Source organism: Aquarana catesbeiana, linkage group LG07, assembly GCF_042186555.1.
Source record: "Aquarana catesbeiana isolate 2022-GZ linkage group LG07, ASM4218655v1, whole genome shotgun sequence".
Lineage (NCBI taxonomy): Eukaryota > Metazoa > Chordata > Amphibia > Anura > Ranidae > Aquarana > Aquarana catesbeiana.
Window position 1 is genome coordinate 37,094,888 of NC_133330.1, and position 16,548 is coordinate 37,111,435.

A 16,548-nucleotide genomic window follows, 5' to 3' on the forward strand; every position below is an offset into this window, starting at 1 on the left:
TCACTGGGGAGATTTCCCTTCATTTCCTGTCCTGTAAGATGGGAACAGATGGGAATGCTTCCTAATGCCCCGTTACACACGATCGGAAATGACACCAGCAAAACTCAGATGAGAGCTTTTGGTCGGAAAATGCGACCGTGTGTATAGCTCCATCGGACTTTTGCTGGCGGAATTCCAGCCAGCAAAAGATTGAGAGCAGGTTCTCTATTTTTCGGTCGGAAAAAGTTCCTATCCGAAAATGCGATCGTCTTTATGCAATTCCTGCCGCGCAAAAAAACATGCATGCTCGGAAACAATTAGACGCATGCTCGGAAGCATTGAACTTCATTTTCTCGGCTCGTCGTAGTGTTGTACGTCACCGCGTTCTTGACGGTCGAAAGTTCAGGGAACTTTTGTGTGACCGTGTGTATGCAAGCCAAGCTTGAGCGGAATTCCGTCTGAAAAATCTTGGATTATTTTTTCTGACGGAATTCCACTCAAGCTTGGCTTGCATACACACGGTCACACAAAAATTCCACTTGTGTGTATGGGGCATTACTCTCTTAGACAGTTGTCACCAGAGTAAGCTTCCCTATTGCAGATTCCCCCTTTAATTGCTGTTCTGATGACAACTTAATATTGAGATTTTTGCTTTCTTTCAGTCCTGATGACAGTGGTTGCAAGGACAAATAGAAAGAGTAATTCTCCCTAATGAGGACAGCAATTAAAACAAAACTTTTAATCTCTTACCACTTCATCCAAAACTTTCAAAAAAAGTGCTATCCTTGGAAAAAAAGGTGCTGGGTTGGGAGTGAGGGGTGTGAATACAGGTGAGAAAAATTGCAGTACACTATATTACAAGGTAGATCACCATAAAAACATTAAGATCCATTTCTCCTAGAACTTTCTCCTAGACCTTTTGCACATCCCTTTTCAAAACGTACAGTGCCTTGAAAAAGTATTCATACCCCTTGACATGTTCCATATTTTGTCATGTTACAACCAAAAACATAAATGTATTTTATTGGGATTTTATGTGATAGACCAACACAAAGTGGCACATAATTGTAAAGTGGAAGGAAAATAATAAATGGTTTTCCAAATTTTTTACAAATAAACATGTGAAAAGTGTGGGGTACATTTGTATTCAGCCCCCCTGAGTCAATACTTTGTAGAACCGCCTTTCACTGCAATTACAGCTGCAAGTCTTTTTGAGGATGTCTCTACCAGCTTTGGTAGAGAGTGACATTTTTGCCCATTATTCCTTGCAAAATAGCTCAAGCTCTATCAGATTGTATGTAGAACATCTGTGAACAGGATTTTTCAAGTCTTAACACAGATTCTGAATGGGATTTAGGTCTGGACTTTGATTGGGCCATTCCAACACATGAATATGCTGTGATCTAAACCATTCCATTGTAGATCTGGTTGTATGTTTAGGGTTGTTGTCTTGCTGGAAGGTGGACCTCCGCCCCAGTCTCAAGTCTTATTTAGACTAACAGGTTTTCTTCTAAGATTGCCCTGTATTTGGCTCCATCTTCCCATCAACTCTGACCAGCTTCCCTGTCCCTGCTGAAGAAAAGCATCCCCACATCATGATGCTGCCACCACCATGTTTCACAATGGGGATGGTGTGTTCATGGTGATGTGCAGTGTCTTCCGCCACACATAGTGTTTTGCTTTTAGGCCAAAAAGTTAAATTTGGTCTCATCTGAGCAGAGCACCTTCTTCCACATGTTTATTGTGTCCCCCAACATGGCTTCTCACAAACTGCAAATGGGACTTCTTATGGTTTTCTTTCAACAGTGACTTTCTTCTTGCCACTCTTCCATAAAGGCCAGATTTGTGGAGTACACGACTAATGGTTTTCCTGTGGACAGATTCTCCCACCTGAGCTGTGGATCTCTGCAGCTCCTCCAGAGTTACCATGGGCGTCTTGGTGGCTTCTCTGATGAATGCTCTCCTTGCCCGGCTTGTCAGTTTAGGGTGGTGATGGCGAACCTTGGCACCCCAGATGTTTTGGAACTACATTTCCCAAGATGCTCACCTACACAGTGCATGAGCATCATGGGAAATGTAGTTCCAAAACATCTGGGGTGCCAAGGTTCGCCATCACTGGTTTAGGTGGACGGCCATGTCTTCGTACAATTGCAGTTGTGCCATACTCTTTCCATTTTCGGATGATGGATTGAACAGTGCTCCGTGAGATGTTCAAAGCTTGGGATATTTTTTTATAACCTAACCCTGCTTTAAACTTCTCCACAACTTTATCCCTGACCTGTCTGGTGTGTTCTTTAGACTTTATAATGCTGTCTGTTTACGAAGGTTCTCTAAAAAACCTCTGAGGGCTTCGCAGAACAGCTGTATTTATACTGAGATTAAATAACCCACAGGTGGACTCCATTTACTTTTAGTTAGGAGTATCAGAGTAAAGGGGGCTGAATACAAATGCACGCCACACTTTTCACATGCTTATTTGTAAAAAAAATTGAAAACCATTTATCATTTCCTTCTACTTCACAATTATGTGTCACTTTGTGTTGGTCTATCACATACAATCCCAATAAAATACATTTATATTTTTGTTTGTAACATGACAAAATGTGGAAAATGTCAAGGGGTATGAATACTTTTTCAAGGCACTGTGTTTCTTTTACAGGTTGCATTAAAAAAAAATGCAAAGGCTGTACATTTCATTAAGCATGCAATATACAGATTGCATTATATACACATGAACCAATTTAGCTTTTTACGGGGAGATCTACTGTAAAGTTTATTCAGCTTTTTTTTGTTGCCCTCCCTGGTTCCTCCCTCTCCTCTCAACATGCTAATGACATTTTTAACAAAAATCTTTCAACTTCCATTACATGTGTTTTTTAGAACCCAATGAATTAAAGGAACAAGGACAGTCAGGCTCCATTCACATCAATGTGTTTTTTCATGCCTTTTGCAGAAACGCAGGATATTTTTTTAACATGGGTTCCTATGGTACAAGTTCACATCAATGCATGTTTGTGCCTGTGTTTTTGGAAAGGGTCAGGGACTTTTTTAAACCCAAAACTGTGCTTTTTCTGTGCGTTTTTGGTTCAATAGACTTCAATGGAAAAGCTGCAGAAAAGCATGAATTGCGTTTTAACCTCCATTTTGCCACGATTTGCTTTTTGCATTTTTTAATTTGGCCAACAAATTTGCCAAAAAAAGAGAAAAAAAAAAAGAAGCATAAAAAAGCAAAAAGCACTGCAGAATCGCTCAAAAGCAAATTGCATAAGTGTGAATGGAGCCTCAGGCTGGGGAGGAAAGGGCTAGAATAATGTTGGACATCCTTCAGCCAGGACATGAGACAGGCTCTATCTGACTGGCTGAAGCTTCTAAAGCACACTTTGAGAAGCTCACAGTGTGCAGTGAAATCAGAGTAAGCAATTTCAGTATAGGAGAGGAGCCTGTACAACTTTGCAAGACTGAAGGGAAGGCTGAAGGTCAGCTTTAACCGCTTGCCGACCAGCCGCCGCAGTTGTACTGCGGCAACATGGCTCGGCTGCACGAATCGCTGTTATCTTATGTTGCTTCCTTTTTTGGCCACTAGGGGTGCACGCTCGCCCACGGAGCCGATGCGAGTGCCCGGCGGTCGCGATCACCGCCAGGCTCCCGCGATCGCTTGGGGCACGCCGAGAACCGGGATCTGTGTGTGTAAACACACAGTTTTCGGTTCTCTGAGGGGAGAAAAGACAGATCGTCTGTTCATACAGAGTGTGAACAGCGATCTGTCATCTCCCCTACACAGTCCCCTCCCCCCTTCAGTTAGAACTCACACGAGGGAACACAATTAACCCCTTGATCGCCCCCTAGTGTTAATACCTTCCCTGCCAGTGACATTTTTACAGTAATCAATGCATTTTTCTAGTACTGATCACTGTATAAATGCCAGTGGTCCCAAAAATTTGTCAAAATGGTCCGACGTGTCCGCCATAATGTCTTAGTCCTGATAAAAATCACAGATAGCCGCCATTACTAGTAAAAAAAAAAAATTAGTAATAAAAATATTAAAAAATCATTTTTTTAAATGATTTTATTATTATTTTTTTAATTAATTTTTTATTATTTTTTATATATTTATTTTTTATTATTAAAAAAATTAATAATAAAAATGCCATAAAACTATCCCATAGTTTGTAGACGCTATAACTTTTGCGCAAACCAATCAATATACGCTTATTGCGATTTTTTTTTTTACCAAAAATATGTAGAAGAATACATATCGGCCTAAACTGAGGAAAAAAATTTTATTTTTATATATTTTTGGGGATATGTATTATAGAAAAAAGTAAAAAATAATGCGCTTTTTTTCAAAATTGTGGCTCTTTTTTTGTTTATAGCGCAAAAAATAAAACCGCAGAGGTGATCAAATACCTCCAAAAGAAAGCTCTATTTGTGGGAAAAAAAGGACGTCAATTTTGTTTGGGTGCAACGTCGCACAACCGCGCAATTGTCAGTTAAAACGACGCAGTGCCGAATTGCAAAAAGTGCTCTGGTCAGGAAGGGGGTAAAATCTTCCGGGGCTGAATCGGTTAAACTTATGCTTGCCTCCCCCACCCCTTCTCCATATAACTCCACGACATTTGTAATGGTGGAAAAAAGTGACAGGAGATTGCCAAGACGGCATGACAACCCTGTTCAGCCCTACTTATGCTGCCCCACATCGTATGCCGAACAGAGTGTCTAGTGCCGCGTACACACGGTCGGACTTTCCGGCATACTTGGTCCGGCGGACCAGAGTGTGCCGGACAATCCGCCCGTGTGTGGGCGGCGGCGGACTTTTCCGGCGGACTTCTTCCCAAAAGCCCGCCGGACCTAGATTTCAAACATGTTTGAAATCTTTCCGTCGGACTCAGTTTCGGGCGGAAAGTCCGCTCGTGTGTGTGCTGGTCCGACGGAAAGCCCGCTCGTGTGTAGGCTGGTCCGACAGACCAAATACGACACGAGGGGATGGTATTGCATCTCGCGCTCGCTGCAATAGGAAAAACAAATCTTCCTATTGCGGCGAGCGCGGGGCATACCAGGCCCTTAGGTCTGGTATGGATTATAAAGGGGAACCCCGCTACGCCGAAAAAACGGCGTGGGGTCCCCCTAAAATCCATACCAGACCCCGATCCGAGCACGCAGCCTGGCCGGTCAGGAAAGGGGGTGGGGACGAGCGAGCGCCCCCCCCCTCCTGAACCGTACCAGGCCGCATGCCCTCAACATGGGGGGTGGGTGCTTTGGGGGAGGGGGGCGCCCTGCGCCCCCCCCCCCCCCAAAGCACCTTGTCCCCATGTTGATGAGGACAAGGGCCTCTTCCCGACAACCCTGGCCGTTGGTTGTCGGGGTCTGCGGGCGGGGGCTTATCGGAATCTGGGAGCCCCCTTTAATAAGGGGGCCCCCAGATCCCGGCCCCCCACCCTATGTAAATGAGTATGGGGTACATGGTACCCCTACCCATTTACCTAGGAAAAAAGTGTAAGTAATAAAACACACTACACAGGTTTTTAAAATATTTTATTAAACAGCTCCGGGGGGGGATCTTCCTCCGGCTTCGGGGGTCTTCTTCCGGCTTCGGGGGTCCCTCCGCTTCATCTTCTCCCGGCGTCCGGTTGGTTCTTCTCCGCTCTCCGGCCTCTTCTCCCGGTGTCGCAGGTCTTCGGCCGGCCCCTCCGCTCTCTTCATGTAGCTCTATTGCGAGCGGAGGTCCGGACTTCTGGGCTTCTTGGCTTCTTGGCTTCTTGGCTTCTCTTCTCTTCTCTTCCCCCAGATGTTGACACGACGCTCTCTCCGGCTGGACTGGTCTCTGAGGGCTGCGTTGTGACTTATATAGGCGGAGACCCCGCCCCCATATGATGTCACAGTCCCTGGGCATGCTGGGACTGTGACGTTTTAGGGGCGTGGTCGACCACGCCCCCTAAAACGTCACAGTCCCAGCATGCCCAGGGACTGTGACATCATATGGGGGCGGGGTCTCCGCCTATATAAGTCACAACGCAGCCCTCAGAGACCAGTCCAGCCGGAGAGAGCGTCGTGTCAACATCTGGGGGAAGAGAAGAGAAGAGAAGCCAAGAAGCCAAGAAGCCAAGAAGCCCAGAAGTCCGGACCTCCGCTCGCAATAGAGCTACATGAAGAGAGCGGAGGGGCCGGCCGAAGACCTGCGACACCGGGAGAAGAGGCCGGAGAGCGGAGAAGAACCAACCGGACGCCGGGAGAAGATGAAGCGGAGGGACCCCCGAAGCCGGAAGAAGACCCCCGAAGCCGGAGGAAGATCCCCCCCCGGAGCTGTTTAATAAAATATTTTAAAAACCTGTGTAGTGTGTTTTATTACTTACACTTTTTTCCTAGGTAAATGGGTAGGGGTACCATGTACCCCATACTCATTTACATAGGGTGGGGGGCCGGGATCTGGGGGCCCCCTTATTAAAGGGGGCTCCCAGATTCCGATAAGCCCCCGCCCGCAGACCCCGACAACCAACGGCCAGGGTTGTCGGGAAGAGGCCCTTGTCCTCATCAACATGGGGACAAGGTGCTTTGGGGGGGGGGGGGCGCAGGGCGCCCCCCTCCCCCAAAGCACCCACCCCCCATGTTGAGGGCATGCGGCCTGGTACGGTTCAGGAGGGGGGGGGCGCTCGCTCGTCCCCACCCCCTTTCCTGACCGGCCAGGCTGCGTGCTCGGATCGGGGTCTGGTATGGATTTTAGGGGGACCCCACGCCGTTTTTTCGGCGTAGCGGGGTTCCCCTTTATAATCCATACCAGACCTAAGGGCCTGGTATGCCCCGCGACGGGGCTCGCAAGGTGTCAATCTAGCCGATAAAAGCGGCAAGATTGACATCCTTTTCTAGTCCCGTCGCACCTGAGTCACGTTCAAAATGAACGGACTTGTCCGTGTGTGGGCAAGTCCATTCATTCTGAAAGTCCGCCGGAACTCCGGCGAAAGTCCGTCGGAAAGACGGGCGGACTTAGCCCGCCGGAAAATCCCGGCGTGTGTGGGCAAGTCCGTTCGTTTTAAAGTCCGGCGCACCTGGCGGACAAAGTCCGTCGGAAAGTGTGCCGGACCAAGTAGGATAGAAAGTCCGCTCGTGTGTACGCGGCATAGGAAGTGACAATATGTTTTATCAATGAGATCAGCACTGTGCACTTTTGTTCTGTTAAACACTGTGAGTTCATACTTCTCTTGTTATTATGTGACTGTGCTGGGATTAATGAGCACTGAGGTGCTGAATAGTATTTGGATTGCATAATATCTGAGTTGGTGGATAATTATCAAAAGAACTTGTACAGTGAGGTGCTTGATAAAAGCGGTATTGTGCAATATCTATGTACACTCACCTCTGATATCCATTCTCTGGACTGCTAATACATTTCTTGTTGCAGGTTTATCATTCAGCTGGTTTGAAGGGTCAATAAAAGAATATGGATGTTGATGAAACATGGTAAATTGGTAAAAGTATGCCTCTTTGTTCAACCTCACAAATGTAAGGGGTGGTCTGAAGAGCTGCACCCTCGCCTTGCCAGATATTATAGCAAAGAAATCAGATAATGCACAGGGGTTAGCAAAGTGGCTTTGCAGAACTGGGGATTAAAATAAGTATATTAATACTGAAGGGACGTGTTCCCTAAGCTCTGCTTTATGTCTTTTATATTAAGCTATTTTTTATTATTATTCAGAATATCTCCTATTCAGATTGTGGCACTGGGGTTCTCTCTATTATACTATCTACCAGACTCTGTTGAGTAGGCTCCAGGATGCTGTGTTAGAGGCACATAATGGGTTAACCGTGCTTGTTTGTTGACTGGCCAATCCCTAATGATTTTGTTATCAGTGCACTGAACCAAACTGTGCAACCCTCATAAAACGGTTCTTTGACTGAGCCTGTGGCTGGGGTGTTGGACTGGAGCTTGTGGCTGGGGTGCTGGGCCAGAGCCTGTGACTTGGGTGCTAGGCTGAAAACTGTAGCTCGGTTGCTGGGCTGGAGCCTGTGGTTAGGGTAAAGGGCTGGAGCCTGTGGCTGGGATGCTGGGCTGGAACCTGAGGCTGGGTTGGAACCTGAGGCTGGGGTGCTGGGCTGGAGCCTGAGGCTGGGGTGTTGGGCTGAAGCCTGAGGCTGGGGTGCTGGACTGAAGGCTGTGGCTCAGGTGCTGGGCTGGAGCTTGTTGCTGGGGTGCTGGGTTGGAGCCTGCTGCTGGGGTGCTAGGCTGGAACCTGTGCCTGGAGTGATAGGCTGGAACCTGTGGCTGGGGTAGTGGGCTGGAGCCTATGACTGGGGTGCTAGGCTGGAGCCTGTGTCTATAGTGATGGCCTGGAGCCTGTGGCTAGCGTAAAGAGCAGGAGCCTATGGCTGGGGTGATGGCCTGTAGCCTATGTCTGTAGTGATGGCCTGGAGCCTGTGGCTAGGGTATTGGGCTGGGGAATATGGCTAGGGTGCTAGGCTTGAACCTGTGTCTGTAGTGATGGCCTGGAGCATGTGGCTGGGCTAGTGGGCTGGAGCCTGTGGCTGGAGTGATGGGCTGGAGCCTGTGACTGGGGGGGGGGGCTGGGCTGGGGTAGTGGGCTGCAACCTGTGGCTGGGATGCTGGAGTGGGGCCTATGGATGGGTGGGCTCAGGTCTGGAGCCTGTGTCTGGAATAATGGGCTGGAACCTGTGGGTGGGGTAGTGGGCTGGAGTCTGTGGTTGGGGTGCTAGGCTGGAACTTGTGTCTGGAGTAATGGCCTGGAGCCTGTGGCTAGTGTAGTGGGCAGGAGCCTATGGCTGGGGTGTTGGGCTGGAGCCTGTGTCTGTAGTGGGCTGCAAGCTTTGGCTTGGGTGCTGGGCTGGAGCCTATGGCTGGAATAATGCACTGGAACCTGTGGGTGGGGTAGTGTGCTGGAGGTTGGAGTCTGTGGTTGTGGTGATAGCCTGGACCTTGTGTCTGGAGTAATGGGCTGGAGCCTGTGGTCGAGGTAGTGGGCTTGAGCCTGTAGCTGATGTGCTAGGTTAGAGCTTGTGTCTGTAGTGAGGGCCTGGAGCCTGTGGCTAGGGTAGTGGGTTGGAGCCTGTGCCTGGAATGATGAGCTGGAGCCTTTGGCTGGGGGGCTGGAGTAGGGGGCTGGAGACTGTGGCTGGGGTGCTATGCTGCAGTCAGAGATCTGTTAAAGAGTAGAAACAAGACTTTCCATTTTTATAGAAGGCTTTGTTTAGCTTGCCGTGTTCTCATGCACAGTCCCTGTGCAATATTCTCAATGCCAGCTGCTAAAGCTCTTTATCGGAACGCAAACTGCAAACTTATTTTCTAAACCTCTCCGAGAGTCCTACCAATCTGTCCCATACAGCTTTCTAAGCCCTGATGAATCTAGACTGTTCTAACCCACAAAGTGCATTGGTGTTTTATCTTCTATTACTACGATAATAAATTATTAATAAACTTAAAAGCTTCCGAACTTTGCAACCATTGGCATGACGCTCTGATTGCTTTTCTAACTCCGGGACATGAAGCAGCTGTGCAGTTCGTGGCAGTAAGTTGTGTATTGTACAGAATAAAGGAGAAAAGCTAATATCTTTCTCAAGCAAAATAGAGAAACTTTAAAGGATTTATTAGTGAAATTAAATAAAGAGTTTAACTGTACAGACTTACATTTACAACAGCTTCTTTGGTCTGTGCCATATCAGAGATGACTCCATCGGTGATGATCAGAAGGACATAATACTGGGAACCGTCCGTAACCTCACCGGCGGCACTAAAGGGGCAAGAAAAAAAATTTAGAACCACAAAAATTTACTAAACCTTCAACGTCAGGTCAAATGACAGCAATCCACTTACCTGGCAACCTGATTAATAACTGGTGCAAAGTTGGTTGGCCCGTATAGCTGAACCGTTCGAAGACTTTTAAAGTAGGCCTCCAGCACACCCTGTATACCAACGCAGTTTGGATTATCCATGTCTCCATTCTAAAAAACAGATAAAGAGGTATAAAAAGACACAAAGAAAGACTTGCAAGAATTACCTTGAGGGAGCTGCATTTTATTTACGTACATCCACCACGTTGGCCTGATTTGTAAATGGCCAGATTAAAAGTTGCATCTAGTCTCTTAACACCATTCCTGGCCTGGTGTTATTGTGGGTACCGGAACGGAACACTGGTTGAGAAATAAGGGTCATGTTGCATTTGTTGACTTATCACAACTTTGTCTGGGGACTAGGCCTCGGTGAGGTGGGGCGAAATGTGTCAGAGGGCACAGTTAGTGGAGAAGCACTGGCTAAGGCCACATAACACACTGTACATGGGTCGGGTGGAAGAGCAGCATTCCAGATGCCCATTATTGTTTGTCTGGGGACACTTGCTTGCAGACAGCACCCACACGTTCCTCCTGTTCTAGCACCCACTGCTTGGACTGAGCTTGGGCGGAACTGTATTTATATTTTAAGGGACTATGTTTTTTATTTCATTTTAATGATAGGCCCAATTTAATATAGATATACAATTTCTTTCAATGCTTTATTAAATAAAGTGAAGATATGAAGCTATGTTATTAAAGGAAACCTGTCAAGTGAGAGGGACATAGAAGATGTCACAGCAAGCCTTCCTGTAAAAATATTTGTTACCTGGCTGCGAAGCCTGACACTGATCAAGTATTTAGCTGAGGACTTCCAACTTTTCTTTGACTTATCTACTTACTTGTTGAAGGCCAGTGACTCAAAATAAACTGATGGTCGTTGGTAAGCATAGTGGTCAGTTAACTATTGTTTTCCTAATGGGGTCACCATGGCACCCCATGTATTTCAGGAACTCTCTGTATGGCACCCCCTGTATCTCAAGCTCCCTCCGTTTACCACCCCCTGTATTTCTGGCACCCCCTATATTTCTGAAACCCCCTATATTTCAGGATAACCCTGTATTGCACTAACTGTATTTTTGAGCCCCTGGAATAGCATCCGTTGTACTTCAGGCACCCTCAGTATTTAGGGCAACCCCTGTAATGGCTTTTCCTGTACTTCAGGCAACCCCCTTATTTCAAGCACACCCTGTATTTCTTGCACCCCCTGTATTTCAGGCAACCCCTGTATGGCACCCCCTGTATTTCTGGCACCTCCCGTATTTCAGGCAACATCTGTATTGCACCACCTGTATTTTTGGCACCACTGTATGGCACCCCCTGTATGTCAGGCACGCCCAATTCACCCCGTGTATTTCAGGCAACCTCTGTATTGCACCACCTGTAATTTTGGCACCACCAGTATGGCAGCCCTTGTATTTCAGGCACCCAGTGAATGGCACCCTCTGTATTTCTGGCACCTCCTGTATGGGACTCAATGTATTTCTGGCACCCCCTGTATGGCACCCCTGTATTTATGGAAGCCCCTGTATTTGAGACACCCCCTATACTTCAGGCAGCCCCTGTATGGCACCTCTGAGTTTTATGACAGGTTTGCTTTAAAGAACATACTGACCAGATTGATAATATCTGTTGCATGTTAAATGGCAGACTAATGATGTGCTGTAATATTTAGCAAATATTTCCGTCTTTATCTGTTTGGAATGGTTCATAAAATCAAGGGTGAGGAATTTTGATTGGCCACTGGGTTAATTATTTTTCTTAATTTGCCTTATTACAGTAGGTAAGCCTCCGAATTCTCCAAGGGAAAATCTGTCGGTCCCCTAGCCTGTGCATGTGAAGTCGGCGGCATTGGAGTATTTTCGAGTCCCGTTAACTCTAGACTGAGGAAAATATGTCAGAAGACATTTACGCACCAGCGGGAACTCATGGGAAATCTTGCCATCTGGTGGGATCTTGGCACCGAACCCATATGCTGGGAATAGTTTGTCACTGTCATAGTCCTGGATAATCTCTCCGACAGCTTTCAGTGCCATGCCATATGCGTTTAGCTGGTATGGGTTCATGTAGTGGAGAGAGGTGGGCTGTGAGGGGTTACCTGGGGAGAAGAGAGAAGTAGAGCAGTTAGTGTACGCAAAAGAGCAGAATTTAGTCCAGTTACAGAGGCAGCCAAGATATGAGAAGTCCCTAAAGAATAAAAGTCAGTATTTTAAATCTTAAACCCAGGCAATCCGCTAAAGACACAGATGAAACATATATATATATATATATATATATATATATATATATATATATATATATATATGTTGTTTTATTTGCAAAACAGTTTGCAATTCTGTCCATCCAGTCCTGAGATTTACACAGCTTTGCCAGACACAGCCAGCCTTGAGAACTGACTTCTCTACTGCAATTAAGTAAGACAGCTACCTTTCCCTCCTTGTTTTTTAGTTTTTTAATGCCCCTCCTCAAGCCTGTGGGACAGTAAAGGAGAAGTAGCATACTGATGCCCTTATCATTCTTTCACTCTGCTCTTTCCTCCTATCAGCATTCGCCTAGTTAGTACAAAGTACAGTGAATTAGCTCAATGTATTGCTTCTTCCTCTGCCAGTCATATCGGGTACTTACAGTAATTGTTGTAAAAAATACACCTAAGGCCCCTTGCACACCAGCGGACTGATCGGGTCTACCTGTCCGTTTTTCAGACAGACCTGATAGGACCATCCCTTGTTCTCTATGAGGCAGTGGATGTCAGCGGATTCCAGCTGCTGTCTTAGGACCTGGATCATCTGCTGGTGGCACTGTGTCTCCCAGTGGGGAAGTTTGTAGTTCCAGTGTCCACCAGGGGGTGTCTCCCAGCAGCCAGCAGATCCCAGTAATCAGTTCCATCTGGTACTGGCTGCTGGGAGGGTATTTAGTCCCTCTTCTGCTGTTACACCTTGCTCCAGTGTTCTGATTTGCTGCCAGATACTGCTAGCTGTGTATACTGTGTTGACCATGCTCCTGCCTTGTACTCATACCCTGAACCCTGCTGCCTTTTTCCTATTTCCCCTTGTTCCTGATATCAGTTTTGGTTTCCCCTTCCTATATGTTCCCTGCACCTCCAGTTTTATCTCACTTTCCTGTGTTCCCCTTTTGTATATATTGTATATAGTTAGTTTGATAGTTAGCGCCGGTTCACATTAGAAGCGGCACGACTTGCAGGTCGCCTCACCGAGGCGACCTGCACACGACTGCCGCGGCGACTTGCAAGACGACTTCTGTATAGAAGTCTATGCAAGTCACCCCCAAAGTAGTACAGGAACCTTTCTTCTAAGTCGGAGCGACTTGCGTCGCTCCGATTAGAACGGTTCCATTGTACAGAACGGGAGGCGACTTGTCAGGCGGCTAGGTCGCCTGACAAGTCGCCCCCGTGTGAACCGGCTCTAAGGATTTGTTATTTTGTTAGGGCAATTAGGTATTGTGTCACTGGGTTTTTGGTTTTCTTATTTCTTTATCTTTAGGCTCGGTTCACACTGGGACGACTTGGGATCCGACTTGTCGCCCCTCAAGTCGCCCCAAGTCGCCCCAGAAAGAGATTCACATGACAGTGAATGGGAGCGTCTTAATAGACACTACTGAAGTCGCTCCGACTTCAGAGCGTACTCCCTGTACTACTTGGATCCGACTTGGTAGGCGACCTGTACCATAGAAATCAATGGAAGTCGCCTCCAAGTCGGATCTCTCTCTAAAGTCAAGCGACTTTGCAGGCAAAAAATTTCGTTTGCCCAGGCAAACCCCTCCCTCCCAGAGAGCTGATTGTCCTGTGATTGGCCACAGCCGAAGTCGCCTGTCCTGGAGGCGACTTGAAGTCGCGTTGTAATTTGCTGAAGTTGCGCTGAAGTCGCGTTGAAGCCGCGTTGAAGTCGCCGTGCAAAGTCGCGCTGAAGTCGTGTTGCCCCTGTGTGAATCGAGCCTTACTGGTGTTTGAATGTCTGTTGTTTTACTATTAATAAATTCACTTTACTAATATATATATATATATATATATATATATATATATACACACACACACAAAGTAAAACCTTGGTTTTAGAGTAACTTGGTTTGAGAGTGTTTTGCAAGACAAGCAAAATGTTTTAATACATTTTGCCTTGATATACAAGCGATGTCTTGATATAAGAGTAGCGTCATGTCACAGCTGAGTATAAAAAAGAAGAGAGGAGCCTCTAAGTGTAGCAATATGGTTACATTTAATTTAGGTACAACATTTAGCAACTTATTGCTACACTTAGAGGTGCCTCTCTTCTCTTTTATACCCTGTAAAAAAAATGCTTTGGATTACAAGCATGTTTCTAGAACGAATTATGCTTGCAAACCAAGGTTTTACTATATATATATATATATATATATATATATATATATATACCCACCCAGAGTTCAGCATTAAACACAAAAGGTTGCAAATAGTTAACAGTTTGTGATCTGATGATATGCAGACACACAGCAGGTTTCCCAGCTGTGCACGCCTAGAGAAGTTTGCAAACCACTGAGCCTGGTTACCGACAGCTGAGCAACTGTCAGTACTTAGCAAATCCACCCCGTCACAGGAGCCGCAAATGCTAAATGACATCAGTGTTCAGAAAGGACAATAGAACAGGGTTAAATATGGAGCTTTGCTTTAAAAACCACAACCCACACAACATAAAAATCCAATTCAACAAATTTCTAATGTAAACTAGCAAATAATGCCACAGCGCAGAGGTCAGACTTAGCTAGTTAGAGTTATGAGAGTGTACATACCTGAACCAAAGTGTGCTTTCATATAATTTCACTAAATGGGAAGTACTGCATATTTTCAGCAAGGGCACATTCTATTATTATTTTATATATCTTTTACATTTTTACAAGCTGGAACTTCCATATTTTTGATATTGTGTTATATAAAACAACAGGTAGATTGGCCACTAGAGGGAGCTTTCCCTGGCTGCTTGTATTAACTCTAATATTGTCCCTTAAAGCTGAACTTTAGGCAAAATTTTTTCCCCATGCACCCATGCAGTGGGGCTGTTCCCACTCTGCACTGGTTAACTGCTCCTTTGTGTCTAGTGGAGAGGAGAGTGGAGAAATACTTACCTAATCTTCTGATCCTCCAGGACAAGACCGGTCCCTGCGGCTCCTTCTCCAACCCCCCCCCCCCCCCGGTGGTTTAGGGATCTTGTGCGGTGGACTGTTCCTGACGTCATCATGCCCATTGCCCTGATCTGGAGCAGAGGATCGAGTATACAGCTTTCTGGTCGCCCCTTGACAAAACGAGCAGTTAACCCATGCAGGGCGGGCACAGCTTTTCAGCTTTTAGCGATGTCACTCTTTGAACGACAATTGCGCGGTCATACAACACTGTACCCAAATTTATAATTTTTTTTTCCACAAATAGATCTTTCTTTTAGTGGTATTTGATCACCTCTGGGTTTTTTGTTTTTTGTTAAACCATTTTTAAAAGACCGATTTAAAAAAACAAACAAAAAAAAAAGTTTTATATTTTGTTAATAAATTTTGCAAACAGGTAGTTTTTCTCCTTCATTGATGTACTCTGATGAGGCTACACTGATGGGCACTGAAAGTCTGCACTGATGGGCACCGATAGGCTGCACTGGTGGGCACTGATAAGGCGGCACTGATGGGCACTAATAGGCGGCACTGGTGGGAACTGATGAGGTGGCACTGGTGGGCACTGATAGGTGGCATTGGTGGGCACTGATGGGTGGCACTGATGGGCGGCACTGAAGGCCATTGATAGGTGGCACTGAAGGGCACTAATAGGTAGCACTGATAGCTGGCACTGATAGCTGGCACTGATGGGTGGCAGTGATGGGCACTGATGAATGGCAGTGATGGGCACTGATCAGCACTGGTAGGTGACACTGATAGGCAGCACTGCTAGGTGGCACTGACGAGGCACTGATTGGCACCACTGGTGGGCATTGATAGGTGGCACTTGTGGGCACTGATAGGTAGGCCTGATTGCTGGCACTTACGACTGTGGGCTCTGATTGGGGGCACTGTGGGCACTGATTTGTGGCACTGGCAGGTGGCACCGGGAGGCAGTACTTGTGGGCACATATGAGGCAGCTTCGCCTCTTCCTCTTCGGGACCGATGTCCTGTCAAACAGAAGCCGGCAATCAGCTTTTCTTCTTCTCACACTGTCAACGTGCGAAGACAAAAAAAAAAAAACGATTACCGATCCTCTGTGTACATCATGTGATCAGCTGTCGTTGGCTGAAAGCTGATCATGTGGTAAGGGGCCGGGATCGGCCCCTTACTTGGATCTGTGATCACCCGAGTCTTTCTGACTCGGGTGATCACAGTGCGCGCTGCGCGCCCCCTTCATGGGGGCGTGGCCAGCTTTGAAAGGAGAGGACGTCAATAGAATAGAATAGTACTCCCGGCAAAGCAGATCCGCGCTGTAGCCGTCATTCGGCTATAGAACGAAACTGAACAAGTTAGTAAGGCTTACCTGTAGGTACAGTAAAGATCTCCTATGTGTGCACAGTTTAGGGGATATTTACTTCAGTAGCAGCCGGTGACGTCATCAACATCACGGCTTGGCTATTCAAATGGTTGAAGCTCATAACCCCATAAGAAAGACCCGGTAAAGATGGAAACCCTGCCAGCGATGACAGAGCGCCGCTGGAGGGCTGAGTTTTAACCACTTCCCGTCCAACTACGTCATATGACGTCAGAGACTTTGAGTGGGGATA

General features: G+C 46.6%; 1 protein-coding gene across 1 annotated transcript in view; it reads right to left on the reverse strand.

Annotated features, from left to right (window-relative positions):
- CPNE9 (copine family member 9) overlaps window positions 1–16,548 on the reverse strand; it is a 468,155-nt gene that overhangs the window by 46,022 nt on the left and 405,585 nt on the right. Inside the window, exons 17-19 of the mRNA XM_073591994.1 lie at window positions 11,727–11,908; window positions 9,797–9,924; window positions 9,611–9,713 (exon numbers count right to left, since the gene is read on the reverse strand). Coding sequence (XP_073448095.1) covers window positions 9,611–9,713; window positions 9,797–9,924; window positions 11,727–11,908 — 413 coding nt within the window. The remainder of the gene's footprint in view (window positions 1–9,610; window positions 9,714–9,796; window positions 9,925–11,726; window positions 11,909–16,548) is intronic.